This window comes from Narcine bancroftii, chromosome 3 (genome assembly GCF_036971445.1).
Source record: "Narcine bancroftii isolate sNarBan1 chromosome 3, sNarBan1.hap1, whole genome shotgun sequence".
In the NCBI taxonomy this organism is placed as follows: Eukaryota; Metazoa; Chordata; class Chondrichthyes; order Torpediniformes; family Narcinidae; genus Narcine; species Narcine bancroftii.
In genome coordinates this window covers 337,242,635-337,258,663 of record NC_091471.1, presented here as the reverse complement: position 1 = coordinate 337,258,663, position 16,029 = coordinate 337,242,635, and the positions used below count along the sequence as shown (strand labels likewise).

The 16,029-nt window shown below is 41.3% G+C and overlaps 1 protein-coding gene across 11 annotated transcripts in view; it reads right to left on the bottom strand.

Moving 5' to 3' along the window:
- LOC138759278 (protein phosphatase 1 regulatory subunit 7-like) overlaps positions 1-11,979 on the bottom strand; it is an 85,704-nt gene extending 73,725 nt beyond the window's left edge. For 6 of the 11 annotated variants that reach the window (XM_069929449.1, XM_069929451.1, XM_069929453.1 and 3 more), the window contains exon 1: positions 11,760-11,979. In XM_069929449.1, the coding sequence (XP_069785550.1) occupies positions 11,760-11,960 (201 nt within the window). In that variant the 5' untranslated portion in view covers positions 11,961-11,979. Of the gene's footprint in view, positions 1-11,704 lie in introns of all 11 variants that reach the window. The other 5 variants (XM_069929454.1, XM_069929455.1, XM_069929457.1 and 2 more) reach the window with 3 other exon arrangements.
- Between the last annotated feature and the right edge of the window lie 4,050 nt (positions 11,980-16,029).

The window sequence follows — 16,029 nt, the reverse complement described above, 5'->3', positions numbered from 1 at the left end:
ATTGGGGGGTGGGGGGAAGGTCTTCTCACCTTAGTTCTGAATGACTACTCCCTTATTTTGAGACTGCGACCTTTGGTTCAAAATTGCTTAATCAGAATAAACAGCAACTCTGTGTCGATTTTGAAGAATTCTGTATGTTTCAATGATATTACACCATAATCTACTGAATTCAGGAGAATGTGGGCCTACTTGGCACAACGTGTCTATGTCAAACAAATCGGAAACTTTTGTTGCATTTGCTCTAACTTCCAGATAGGACGATTTATACATAAAGTTTCAGATACAATCTCACCAGTATTCTATACAATTTCAGTAACTAATTCCATTCTTTACTTTTGTACTCAGATCCCTCTGGAATAAAGACCATTTGCATTCCTAGTTGTATCTAACTTTCAACAATTAGTCCACAATGATCTCTTTAAATTCTTTCTATTAACAAAATACTCCACATTTCCTTTTCCTATTTTTTTCCCCATGTTGTAATTCCATGTGCCCTTTCACTTAGCCTGTCCCTATCCAACTCAAGCCACTATGCATCTTCCTTATAAACCACAATGCCATCCATCTTTGATTTAGGAACAACCAGAGATATATCGTGCCCTTGATCCATTGTCCAAATGACTGAAATAGATTGTGAATTACTGATTGAGAACCAAGAGACCCAACAGGCTAAACGGATTACATCTTTGTCGTAAGAAGTAAACAAAAAACAAATAAACACTCACTTATTGCAACTCATTCTGTACATTAATTAACTCTCAATCTTGACTAATATTTTACACCCAATCCCACGTTTGAATTGAATCAGGTGACACTCTAACAAAGGCTTTGTCAAAGTACAAATAGACAAGATCCCCCCTTATCTATTCAATATTTACAATCTGAAAAATATTTAATAGATTCGGTAAACATGATGGTGCTGGAGTATAGATCCTCTCCTTATGTTCAGTATAATCATTCTACTCTCTTGTATTGCTCCTCGAACACCATCAGAGTAATTCATATTGCTCGACCAAATCTACTTTATGCCTTGCTCTGTTTAAAAGTAACTTTTTCTTTATTTCCACAACCCACACTTCTGTTTTATGTAACACCATTCCCTGCATTTTTGTTTTTATTCTAACTTGTTCGATGAATCAGTTGACTTGCCTGGATACACACAAAACAATGTTTTTTCACTCAATTCATCTGACAATAAGCAATTCAATCCAATTGACTGTGCCTGTATTACTATTTTCTCCTTCATAATAGAATTCACCATTTTTCATAATCTTGATGTCATATTGGCTGATCTGTGCTCTCTTTTTCCTTATTTAAATAGTGGAGTTAGAGTTGCTAATGTTCAAACTGAAATAGCTGATCAAAATCTATTGAATGTTGGAACTTGTGCATCCATGATCTCCAGAGGTATTCTTTCAAAACTGGCAATACAAATAATTAGGTCCCAGAGAAGTATTCGTGTGCAGTACCAATTAAACTCTCCAATATCATTTACAAATGATACTTCCTATCAATTTATCATGTATCTGTATCTTTGACCTCTACTATATTTTGAAGATTATCTGTGTCTTTGTGAAGAAAGGCACAACATACTTTTTTTTTTAAAAAACTTTATTTAAAATTTTATGACATGAGTAAAATAAAAATTACATTTAAAGAAATAATAAAAATAAGATAATAAAAATTACAATACTACATCATTAAACTACACAAATTAACCCCCCCCAATAATTATAACACAACATTAATCATCTAATTTAAAATTAGTCCAACCCTCCCCCAAAATAAAGAGTGAAGAATTAATTAACAATGTTGTAAATAAAATTTTAAAAAACCCACTTACAAAAAAAGATAAAACTTAACAACAAAAAAATTACTAACAACAAAAAAAATATTAATACTAAAATAATACCCTTAAACATATATTTAAATCAAACATAATACATGTATTTAACAAATGAAATCCACTTTAAAACTAAGTTCAAATATTAAAATCATATATCAACCATATATCTGTTATACAAAAATCATAATTAATAATACATAAATACAGAATTTCCATTAATACCAAGTTTTCTTTATAATTCATCGAGAGAACAAAAACATCCCTTAGAAAAACAATCAGATAAACTTTTTATTCCCTTCCCCTCCCCTTATATAAAAAGAAAAAAAAAGAAAAGTTCAAACTCTTATAAAATTCTCCATATTCTTCATTTATAACATCTTCAAAATTCTCTATCGAAATTAACAATTTTATTAAACTCTTCTCCCTCAATGTATTTGTACTTAATTTTCTTCTTTTTCTTCTTATCACCTTTTCCCTCATCTTCCTCTTCATCTAATTCAACATCCTCAATTTTTGACTTATTATCTTCTGTGACATCATCCTCTTAAAAAAGAAAGAAAAAAGAGAAAAAAAAACCCCAAAAAAAGAGAAAAAAAAGGAGAGAAAAAAACCTCCTAATTCCCTCTCAATTACAATCAGAAAACAAAGAGTTTTTTTTAAATTATTTATTTTTAAAAAATTTTAAAAAACCTTCACTTCTTAACCCAAAAATTACAAAGAAAAAAAAGGCACAACATACTTGATTCTCTGCCACTTCCTTGTCCCTCTCTTCTCTCATATACTTTCTCTATCTTTGTGAACTATACTAAATTCAGTTAAGCTCTCAAACAGAAACTTTTGGAGTCTGCTTTATGTTTTTCATTAAATTGCTCACATTTTACTATTTTTCCTTTTCTTATCCTTTGCTTAAATATTTCCAATCCTCAGTCTTACTGCTCTTCTTGGCAACATCATAAGCTTTTTCCTTTGATCAAATTATAGCTTCAATTTCTCCTTAGCCACAGTTGGACCAGTTTTCATATTGAAATGTTGTGGCTGAAAGGAATATATATAGTAAACTCAAAAAGTTTCTTCATTGTTATTCATTGTTTGTTTATATAGCTTTTTTATATCTTTATCATTCTTTTTTGTTATTTCCAAATCTACCAAAATCATTTCAAATATTTGTAGCTTGTTTTGTTTTCAGAACTGGTTTCAGATTGAACGAAATCACTTTCATTCTTGATTTAAAAAATATATCCATTTATGATTGCAAATTCTAAAAGGCCCTTAAATGCTAGATTGTTATTTAAGCCCTTAGAGTGCACATTATTTGTCCTAAATAAAAGTCTATTCATTACAGTATCTAGAAAAGTCTTGATTAAGGGTGTCAGCACAAAACATTGACTATCTATTGCCTTCCATGAATACTATCTAACCTGCTGAGTTCCCTCAGCATTTTGCCCGAGGAATCTATATCTTAAACATTCCATGTAATTCCTCCATATTTTTACTGCTAATTCAGTATTTAGATTAAACTGCTCCAATTTACCAGGGATTATTCTGTACTAAGGGCGTTAGTAGATCTTGTGATTGTCAGGACCAGCACTCAGGTGGACCCTGGAGATTCAAACAGCCGGCACACGGGCCATTTTAAAAAAAATATCACAGGAGTTGAGAACAGCCAGTGCTTTTCTTCTTTTCTTTGGCTTGGCTTCATGGACAAAGATTTATGGAGGGGTATGTCCACTTCTGCTGCAGGCTCGTTGGTGACTGACAAGTCTGATGTGGGACAGGCAGACACGGTTGCAGCGGTTGCAAGGGAAAATTGGTGGGTTGGGGTTGGGTGTTGGGTTTTTCCTCCTTTGTCTTTTGTCAGGTGGGCTCTGCGGTCTTCTTCAAAGGAGGTTGCTGCCCACTGAACTGTGAGGCACCAAGATGCACAGTTGGAGGCGAGATCAGCCCACTGGCGGTGGTCAATGTGGCAGGCACCAAGAGATTTCTTTAAGCAGTCCTTGTACCTCTTCTTTGGTGCACCTCTGTCTCGGTGCCCAGTGGAGAGCTCGCCATAGAACACGATCTTGGGAAGGCGATCGTCCTCCATTCTGGAGAGGTGACCCACCCAGCGTAGTTGGGTCTTCAGCAGCATGGATTCGATGCTTGCGGACTCTGCCAGCTCGAGTACTTCGATGTTGGTGATGAAGTCATTCCAATGAATGTTGAGACCGCAGATGACTTGAGCAGCCAAAATATGGTTATTTAAAGACTCTGCAACTGGATACTCGACTTCCTCATCAGAAGACCACAATCAGAACAAATAGCAAACGTCTCCTCACTGACGATCAACACAGGTGCAACTCAAGGATACATGCTTAGCCCATGCTCTACTCACAGGTGAGCACGAACCAGTCCTCACTGAGGGGTCAGCAGTGGAAAATGTTTCAAGTTCCTGGTGTCAACATCTGTCCTTGGGCCTCCATGTCAATGCAATCATGAAGAAGGCTTGCCAGAGGCTATACTTCATAAAGAATTTGAGGAGATTTGGAATGTCACCAAAGACTCAAGCAAATTTCTACAGGTGAACCATGGAGAGCATTCTGACTGGTTGCATCACTGTCTGGTATGGAGGTTCAATGCACAGGACAAGAAAAAAAACTAGAGTTGTGGATTTGGCCAATGCCACCATGGGCATCAGTCTCCAATTGATCAAGGATATCTACAAGAAGTGGTGTCTTAAGAAAGTAGCCTTTATCCTCAAGGACCCTCACCACCCAGGCCATGCCCTCTTCACACTGCTACCTTCAGGAAGGAAGTACAGGTGCCTGAAGATGAACACCCAACTGCACAACAACAGCTTTTTCCCCTTTGGCATCAGATTTCTGCATGGACAATGAACCACAGACACTACTTCATTTTCTTTAATTTTTGCACCAATTTATGTACTTTAAATATAATTTTATAGCAATATTTCCATTTGTAACGCTGCCTCAAAAGAATGAATTTCTTGACATGTTCATGACAATAAATTCTGATTCTTCCATGATTAGTTCATTACCTTTTTTATATGTACTTTGAGAATTCTAATTTATATGAAGACCAACAATATCATTACTGTTTTGAGTCCTGTAGACTTCTCCCACTAATATATTCTGACCTTCATTGTTGTCTAGCTCCAACCAACATGATTCTCCCTCTTGATTTTTCTTTCTCTCCCTTGGATTCTTCATCATATCTTTTATTATCCCTCTAAATTTTGCCAAACTCTTCTAAAAACTAAGCAATAATTAATTCCAAATCTTGGTCACTTAATTAAAAGCTATAAGATCGTGCCCATTTACATTTCAGATTTATTGTCATGCATACATACTCATACAACTGTGAGATTCTTTTCCTGTGGGCCAGGCAGAATTTCTACATATTGGTGGTGTTATAAAAAAAAGCTACTCAAGAAAAGATACATATACAAAAGAAATAAAAATAAAGAAGGAAGTACAAAGAGACAGCACGTTATTTATTATTGAATATTTATTTTCTGTATTGCACAAAGTAAGAGTCCTTAATGTGTTTGTTGTTAAGGAATCTGATGGTGGAGGGGTACCATCTATTCCTGAACCTGGTGGTATGAGTCTTGTACGTCCTGGGTGGTGTGGATCCTTGATGATTGCTGATGCCAGTGCTCCATGTAAATTTTATTGAGGGTTGAGAGAGTTTTGCCTATGATGGTCTTGGCTGTGTCCACTACCTTTTGCAGGGCTTTGCACTCAAAGATATTGGTGCCCTCATACCAGGCCGTGATTCAGCCAGTCAGCACACTTTCCACCATACATCTGTAGAGGTTTGCCAAAGTTTTTGATGTCATACCAAAACTCCTCAAACATCTGAGAAAATAGAGGCACTGACATGCTTTGTTCATGATGATGTTCACATGTTGGGTCCAGGATAGGCCCTCCGAAGTAGTGACCCCAGGAATTTAAATTTTCTCACCCTCTCCACCTCTGACCACCACCCACCCACCCCCACCACAAACCAAATGGTAACTGGATCACATACTTCTGGTTTTTCCCCTCTTAAGGTCCACAATCAGCTCCTTAGTTTTGGTGACATTGAGTGCAAGCCTCTCAAAACACTAAATCACTGTGGATACAAGTTCCACTCTGGTAGTAATTTTAGCAGGTTACCATATTCTTCTTGGGCACAGTTACAATTGAGGCCTGTTTGAAACAGGTGGGTACCATACTCTGCCAGAGTGAAATGTTGAAGACATCAGTGGCAAGTTGGTACTCGGTCAAGTACTGCATTCAGTCAGATACTTTCCTTGGATTCACTCTCCTGAAGGATGCCCGCACGTCATGCTGGAATGCTGACAGGATAGGATCATCAAGGAACATGGAGGTGTGCAGTGGCTCTTTGTGGTCATATTAGTCATAGAGTTCATCTGGGAGCGAAGCTTTGCTCTCTTCTACTGCACCCAATTTGGTTTTGTAGCAAGTTATGTCATTTTGGTCCTGCAACAGCTGCCGGGTATTCTTCATTTTACCATTTTTATCCACAATCTCCACTTCAACTGAGAGATGGCTTTCGTAGGTCATACCTGCTCCTTGTGTTAGTGTTCTGGATCTCTGGACTTAAATGCTTGTGACCTGATTGTCAGCATTCTATGCTTCCCATAGCATGGTGGCATCATGCATACAATATTCCAGGTGCAGCCTCACCAATATTATATTCAAAATAATATTTTTAATTATTAATTAAGAATAATATAACATCTGATCTAAATTATCTACTTAACCCCCAACTATGCGTGAATATACGTGTGTGTGTGTGTGTGTGTGTGTGTGTGTGTGTGTGTGTGTGTGTGTGTGGAATTCCCCAAGTCACTACAGCTCAAGGCACAATTCTCAAAAGGCAGTTCAAAGTTCACTTTCAGAAATTCAGTTTTGAATATGTATTGGCTTGAAATTGATGCAAAAAAGTTCACAAAGTAGGTGGGAGAGACCAGGCTTTAGACAGACAGTTCTACGCTTATGAAATCCTTGTTGAGACTTCCAGACCATGTCATTTTCTGATGAATGGCAACCAAAACTTCCTTCTTTGACAAAGAGAACACGAAGCAAGTGATCTTCACAAAGCTTCCAGAAACCCTTTTGTGGATCACCCTCAGAATGGTCACAATCCAAACACTGTATTTCTCTGCTTTCAGAACTCTTTCTGTGGGTCAGATGTTCGAAGTGACCTCCACAATGGTCAGAGAGTGGTATACTCATTCCCCTATAGCATGGAGAAATCAAACAAATTGTCTGAAACCACACATGAGCCACTTCAGTACTATATTACTTCTGGAGCTCTTAATCACTGCACTGCTTCCTTAAAATGGCCCCTTCAAAAGTAACTTTTCCTTTGCCACAATGGGATTCAATGTCTCCTTTGGCCATGATGGGATTTAATAAATCCCCTTCAAAGTGACCATTCCTTTGGCCACTCAATGTCACTTTAGCACAATATAATTCAGAGCTGTTGCTTCTGTTCTGCTCCCTTAAAATGATCCATGAGCAAACTGAGTAGTCTTTAATCTGTTAGCCACATGGTCTCTGCACCCGCACTTCCTCTCCCTTCAAATGTATCTACTTTATCCTCAGTCTGCTGTCATCCCACAGTCAAACTCCAAACTTGCAGCTTGATTTGTTCTCTTAAAGTGACAGTCCCATTCAATTGAAAATGAACTGGGAGCACGCAATAAAAGAAAGTGTCTAAAATCTTTGTCAGTCTCTCTGGGTCGAGGACAATTTACTTCCTGTGGAGTCCGCATACCATGCCACAACTGAATGTTCGCAGATGGATAGCGTGAGATTCCACTTGCATCTAGTTCTCAGTCTCCTCCTTTTCCAATTTAAGTAGTTTAAGAAGTAATACAATGAGCCTAGATTCCCTTAAATACATGACGATCCAAGGTCCTTTCTTCAAAGTAGACCAATCATATAATTTATCCTGAAAAGCTCTTACTGTGGCAGAGCTTTGAGTGTCTACTTCAAAGGACCAATGTTAGGAATATTAACAATATGATCAGGATGGGAGCCTGGAAACTGGGAGAGGAAAGCAATGTTGGGTCACTTATCCTTTAAACAGATTTACAAGTGCCTTGGAGGTATTTCCTGTAGGTAGTCAATGTCTCCAAAGCATTCAGAAAGGCAGGATTCACTCCAAATCAGTAGGCCGTGAGCTTTGTACTCAATCTTTCGACTCATTCCCAAATCTAATGCTGGCATTCTGGAGTTGGTAATGAATTTCATCATTGATACTTACGTTCAACAGAGAGGTAGCTCCAGGGTATAGGAAGTGTTCTGCAGCAGGATTTGTGGAAGACAGATGGGAAGAAATGATCCTTGTGCCACTAGGTTTGTCTTCAGCCTCCTGTAGTTTTTCCCCTAATGGCGGCAGAGTAAAGAGGGCATGGCCTGGGTGATGAAGGTCTTTGAAGAGATTATTTTCTTAAAGACTATTTTCTTTAAGACACCGCCTCTTGTAGATATCCTCAATGAAGTGAAGCTGGTGTCTGTGGTGTCACAGGCCGAGTTAACAACCCTCTGGAGTTTTTTTTCTTGTCCTGGGCATTGGCAACTCCATTCCAGACCGTAGCTCCTCTTCCACTGGCACCTTGTCCCAGGAATTTACTGGGACAAGATCCAGTGGAAAAGGAACATTGTCCGAATGCTGGCGTCAAATGACGTAATTTCACATCGGGGGATGAACCACCTCTCCCTGGTGTTTACTGATGCCGGCATGCTGATAAAACCAGTGGAAAAGGGACAGCAGAAAACCACTAGTTTCCACTTAATGGTAGAACACTCTGATCCTCGGCAATGAGTTGTGTCCCAGTTAAGGCTGGCCTCGTGGAAATGACACAAAGGGCTTCTTATCCCAGGACACTGCACAGCCAATTAACTGGGATGCCAGTGGAAAAGGGGATAAAGATGCAACCAAACAGAATGCTCTCCAAGGTACACCTGAAAAAGTTTACAAGAGTCTTCGGTTAGTGACTGCAGAGGAAGGAATGGTAAGTTACTGGTTCCTCACTTTGGCAAGGATAATAATAGCCTTGAAGGAAGTACTGTGCTCATTTACCAGGATAGTACCTACACCCCATTAAATTATAGGAAGAGTTACACATTTGCAAGTGTGCTGTTTCCTGGGTCTAGAAAGTTATGAACGTGATTAATTGAAATTTTAAACTAATTCAGAGAGAGTGGTTGAGTAGAGAGAAACAATATCCTCTGGTTCGAATAATCTACAATGGGATTCTTAATCTTAAAAAAAAAAAGAACATTTGAACAGAAGAACAAGCAGCAGAAATTAGCCAGCAAAGAGAAACTGGAGAGAGTCAGCAGATTTAGCAGTATCCAGGAAGAGAAACGTTTCGGGTTTGGACCATTGTATCTTTCAAGATTCCAGCATCCGCGATTTCTTGTGTGCTGCAGGAATAAGTGAATTGGCTCCACAGACCTGCTCCACCATTCAAAAAGATTACAGTTGATCTAATCTAATCGTGGCCTCAGCACCACATGAAGTACAAACTCCATCTTGATATATTCAATAGCCACTTCCGTAGCTAAAGATTATAGCAACAACTGGCAGGACTGAAATAAGGAAAATTCTACATGGAAAATGTTGTAGAAACTTGTTCACTTTTTTTCTAAAAACTCAAAAACAATGATTAGTGTTTGTAAATTTTGAAGTGGAACTAATAGATTTTAAATAGCCAAATGGATTTTGGAGATATGGAAAATTACATGGAGTAAATCATAGGTCAGCATTGACTTTATTAGTGGGCACAAGATGACAAACCTGGCTTCTTTCCAATTCAGTTAAATACAATGCCAAGAGAAAACACCAAACTCTGCACACTTAATTAAACAGAAAATAGAATGCACATACATGATGGAAATAACTAAATATTGGACAAGATGTCCTGAACTTGAAAGAGAATTGGATGTTCCTTGAAATTTCAATCTTTTGTACAATTTCCCTGACCTGGCACATGACTCATAAAGATGAATTCCCACACTGGACTCCTTGGGATTTAGTAACACTGGTATCTCATTGGCGGAGATGTCGCCGTGACTCGGGAGAGCAAAAAATGGCTTGCATTCTCACCAAGGTGACACCAGGGCGACGTCTGAGATGTCTGCGTGACGTCTCCAGACAAGGTGACAACCAATTCACCCAGAAATCGCAGGGACGTCTTCTCAGTTGCGGCGACATCTCCACGACGTCTCCATCAGTTGCGGCGACGTCACTGAGACTAATTTTGTCCGCGACTGGGGAGACGTCTCCACGACATCACTGCAATGTCTCCTCAGACTCCTTGGTCTCCAGCAGGTCCTGGAGACGTCGCGGAGGCATCTCCAAGACTTGCTGGAAACTGGAAAAAGTCTCCAAAAAAATCGAGCATGTTTGAATTTCCCACGACTCCCCGGAGACCCGGCTAGTCTCCAGGAGTCATCGTGGAGATGTCTCCGCAATCAGCAGAGACTCGAGTCGCCACCAGATCAGCACTTAATCTCCAGGCCAATGAGATAGGCCCTTAAATTAGAAGGCACCATCATAGATCACACAACATCCAAAATAAATTTGAACATGTCTCTGGCAGAAATCCTCCCAGTAGAAAATTCAAGGATAGATGGTGCAGTTGTTAACTTGCCAGCAGTGTATTGGGCTGCCCATCACTCCCTCAGAAGGTTGTGCAACTAAAACTATTCTCATGTCCCCACACCCCCTACCTACCTTCAAATTAGTAAAAGGCCTCATCTTTCAACTTGAGTTCAATAATGGGATCACCCTGGCAAAGTTAGGCATGGCTGAATACAGGATGACCCATCTCTTCACTTGGGCATTAGCAACTCCCATCTCACATGACACATTAATGGTCCCCCTGGGGGGGCAGCTGGGCGCCCCGTCCCCCCTGGGGGGGCAGCTGGGCGCCCCGTCCCCCCTGGGGGGGCAGCTGGGCGACCCGTCCCCCCTGGGGGGGCAGCTGGGCGCCCCGTCCCCCTTGGGGGGCAGCTGTGCATTCCATACTATCTCATCTGGGTGCTGAATTGGACATGCACCATTCAAACACTAATGGCACACTGCACTCAGACAGAGCATTGGCACCACCCAGGCACAACACTGACACTCCAACTATACCACGCAACCACTGAATTGGAACCACTCCACCTCCACAGGGTACTGGCAGTGCATACACCTCCGCCCTGGCACAATAGTGGCAATAACTTGCATTAGGATGTGGTATTGGCACTCCACCCTACTGCATGCTACCACAGCATTGGCACCCCCTCACCCAGGCACAATAAGGGCTTTCCACATCATACATCGACAGTAATGATAATTCACCCCATCAGGGCACAATACTGGCAGTCCACCCCACCCAAAAGTGTTGGCACTCCATCCTGCCAACACCCCACCTCATTCCATTCAGCCCGAGTACTGGTTAATTCATCCTCCAAGCATGAGATTTCACACAGTGGCAATAAACCCCACATGGGCACAGTATTAGAAGTCGGCCCAAACCAGGGACAGGATCATTTTGTCCCATTCCATACAATATTATCAACACCCCACCCGAGCAGTAATGGAACACCACAGCACCCCCTCCATGACACCCCCACCCTCCTCCTCCTCCTCCTCCCCCCTCCCCATGCCCCAACCCACCCCCTCCCCATGCCCCAACCCACCCCCTCCCCCCACCCACCCACCCTCCTCCTCCCCCCACCCACCCACCCTCCTCCTCCCCCCACCCTCCTCCTCCCCCCACCCTCCTCCTCCTCCAAACCCCTCCTCCCTTCCCCACTCCACATCCCCCCCTCCCTCTCCTTTCCCTACCCCTGCCTCTTCCCCCCGTCCCCCGTGAACGGGATCGTTTTGGCGATTCTCTTACTCCCCCGAGGTTGCGGCTCCAACTTGGCTCTTCGCCATGGCAGCCTGAAGCCCGAACGTGGGGCCGAGGGACTCGGCGCTGACCTACAGTGAGCGGCGAGCGAAGCCCAGCCCCTGGAAGCCGAGCCTCTCCGTTGCCAGGTGACGAGACGCGCGTGCTGGGGACCTCCCGTGGGGCCTGACGGTCTGCGTTTGGGGCCATGTGCGCAAGCGCGCCTCTGGGCTCTCTTGCGGCGCCGTCTGTGAATGGGGCGCATGCGCAGAATTGCTGGAGAAACTCAGCAGGTCAGGCAGCATCTGCTGGCAGAAAGGGCACGTTGATGTGCTGGTTGGGAATCCTTGAGCAAGAGGAAAAGTTAAATGACCACCAAGAGGGGAAAGCTTGGGTGAGGAATCCAGAGATGAGAGACTAGACAGAGGGTGGAGAGACACACCATGAGGAATGGTGGGCAAAGAGAAGTTGGAGATTATAGGGGTGGGGAAAGAAGAGATGGGAACAGTGGAATACTTCAAATTTGAGGTCAGTCTTGAAGGCTGCGTTAGTGCCCACATGAATGTTGCTGGGTTTCCAAACGGTGCAATGGGATGCATTTAGGTGAACCTTGCTCACCTTCAGGGTCACATTAAATTTTTGACACTGGCCACTCCATCGAACTGAACTTTTTAAATATAAAAAATACATCATTTGGATTTTTTTTTCTAAAGAATAATATTGAGGATGCTGTAAATTTGAAATACCAGCAAAAACTACTTCGTGTTGGCCTTCCAGAACCAATTACAAGTCATTAACCTGAAACATCAACTGTCTCCCTCAGTACAATACTGGTCGACCTTCCAAGTGCATGTGCCTTTACTGTTCTGAAATGGAGACCGGAGAAGACTTATAAGAAGGTTGAGCAGGTGCAGAAATAATCTAGAATTTCCTGCTCATTGCCTCAAGAACTTCAGATAAATCGTAGCTTAAATCAAATCTCTGTCAACAGAAAATTTTGACTGTACTCGGCAAGTCATGAAGTGTCAAGAGGAAAAACAAAATCAGAAGTTTTACATTGGTGGTGAGTTAGCAATGTAACATTTCTGCAGTCCGCAGAGCTAACAAAAAGACAGGCGTGGCTGGGACCCATGCGAGTAGCCAGGGCTACTCCTTTGACTTGGAAAAGGTGGGATGAGCCAAAAATTTAGTTAGTGAGGGTGAGAACAAGTTCAGTGAGAGGAGGGTGGCTGTTTGGGTCTGTTGAGAAAGAAACAGGGCTTTGACATCTTCAGTGTGGGGGATGGAAGTGCATAGAGATTGGACGTCCTTAGTGAAAATTATACAGTCGAGTCGAAGTTGTTAAAGTGATGGAGGGCATGTAAGGTATCGCATTTCTTGGTTGGGAGGGACTGGAGCAATGGGACAAAATGGGAGTTGAGGCAAGATGATACTAGTTCAGTGGGACAGGAGCATGCTAACTTTCACCCTGACCTCAAATTCACTTTGTCCATCTCAGGCAACACTCTCCTTTTTCACATTGTCTGTCTCGACAGATATTTTCTATAAATCTTCCAACTCCCACAGTAACCTCAACTACACTGCTTCACATCCTGTCCCTTGTCTCTGCTGTCTCTCAATTCCTCTGTCTCATCTACTTCCAGGATGAAGTCTTCCATTCCAGAACATCTGAGATGTCCTCCTTCTTCAAAGAAACATGGCTTCCCCTCTATTGCCATCAACTCAGCCCTTATCCGCATCTGCCCTGGCCCCCTCCACCTTGAAATCCAACTAGGACACCATTCCCCATCCTCATTTACTACCTCACCAACCTCCACATCCAACATGTTATCCTCTACAATTTCTGCCATCTACAATGTGATCCCACCACCAGACAAATCTTTCTTCCCATCTTCTCCCCCCCCCCACACCCGCCCCTGCAAGTATTGCTCCCTCTGGAACTCCCTTGTCAACTCATCCCTTTCAACTAATTACCTTCTCAGTACCTACCCCATGACTGCAGGAAATGTTACAATTGCACCTACACCTCTTCCCTCACTACCATTTGGGACCTCAAGCAATCCTTCCAAATGAATCAACACTTCACTTGTGAATCTGCAGGGGTCATTTATTCCATCCAGCACTCCCAATATGGCCTCAGTGGGACTGGGCACAGACTAGATCGTTTTATTGAGCACCTTTGCTCTGACAGCTGCAATAGCAAGGACCTCCCAGAGATCATTTTTAACTCCCACACTGACATGTCTATCCATGGCCTCATGCACTGAGACTATCTGCACATTATATTTCGTTTGGGCACTCTCCAATCAGAAGGTATTATCATTGACGTCCAATTTCTGATGAACATCTCCCATAAGTCCCTCTCTTTACCTATCCATTTGTCTCCTTTCCTCCAGCTCCCAACTCCCTTTCCTGTCAGATAGCTTCCTGCTCTTCCATCACTCTTTTTTTGCTCTTCTGCCATCTCACCTACATCCACCAATGATCTCTTGTCTTTTAGCCTGTATTCCTCCCTCAGCCCCATCCTGCCCCACCTCCACCTTTTTATTAATCTACCTGCCTGTGTTTTTTTTTTGCTCATACTTTGACGGAGGATATGACCTGAAATGTTGTTGGTCCTCTGCTTCCTTTAAATGTTTCATGACTTGTTGACTTGTATTAGACTTGAGTTTTTTTTATTAATTAACATTCTGTGTTTATCTTCAGAGCCCACTCGTTGAAGTTCCTTTCCCAAAACTGTAATATCCTTTTCCAATTCTTCCACCTCCCTTGAATACTCTTTTTTTAATCTTAGGCAAAGCTAAGTATTTGACCTCTCAAATATGCTTTTAAGTTGTACCATAGAAGAATTACAGTTGGTCTCAGTTATTTGGGTCCAAGTAAAGTTACAAAAGTTTGTCCTTTTTAACAGCAATGTATTAAGGCACCATCTATAGATTGTTTCCTTCTTGTCTGGCATATCAGTAGTCAATACAAGAGGTGAGTGGTCTGATAAGAGTCTCACCTTATATTCATTTTCCATGATCCTACCCTGTAAATGGGCTGAAACCAAAAATAAATCTATCCTCAAGTAGGAGTCATGTTGTCTTGTATCGAAGCCTTCTTCAGACATCCATTAAGTTCAGCACCTCCATTAACCCTAAAGCAGCTTGTCTTTGTATGTTTCCTTCCTAATCAATCCAGAACCGGATCCAGACAGAAAGTTTCCGCCCACCAGTATTTTCTAAAGTAACTTTAACAAAATCTGTATTTCATGTAGTACTCCTGTGGAGTACAATGAAAGATGAGACACGTGCCTAAATCCACATATAAATTGAAATACCAGAGGCTGCTTCAAGTTATTTTAGACAAGAATTTTTTAAGGTGGGTGCCTGAGGACTGATGTGATAGAATTTAATTTTAATTTACTCTTTTATCTTCTTGCAGATAAACAGCTGATTCAGCATTGTTAAAGCACACTGGATATTTGATGTTAAGCCAGTTTTCTTCAAGCTGAAGTGCCTGTTCTTGTTCTAAACAAAGAATTGCCTCCAGGTTAGATCTTAGGAATTCATTAGCCATCCACAGCATTTAGATTTTTTTATTGAACATTACAATCAAAGATGCAGACACTGATGACCCCTCTTCATAATGGTTCCTCTCCTTTACGCTACTACTGACTATTACAACATGGACTGTTTAAAATTCTTTCCCAGTGTCTGGGCTCTGATGACAAGACTATTAGTGATTACACCCCCCCCCCCCACTAAGTTACTAATTGGGTTCCAGTAAAGTATCAACCACATCAGATAAAGGTGAGTCATTTCTGAAGAAACAAAGCAAGGATTTTTTTAAATCAAATAGTTCTTGAATTGGACATAAGCTGCAGACAATTTAAGTTACAACTTTTCAGAAGAGAGAAACAAAGAAATGAAAGGTTATTGTGTACAGTTATCATTTTAAAGAGAATTTTTAAGTAAGGATACAGCCATTCCTCAACTACTTTTGGAAAATGTTTAAGCAACATTTCATGCACTGAAAAGAATGGGGTAAGTGCACTATGGCATTTTGGTACTGTGTTTTTCACGAGTAGAGAATAGTGCGCCTTTCTTTATAGTGGAAACTAGATTCATAAATCAAAGACATGCACTCCAAAGAGTCAACAACATTGTAGTATAACTTTTGTTATCTGAACATTCATCTTGGTTTTCCAATCCCCTACTTGTAGTTTGATACAATATACTCCTTGCATTTCCATTTGAGGTTTCAGCTTTTAAAATTTTAACAGATGTTTATTGTT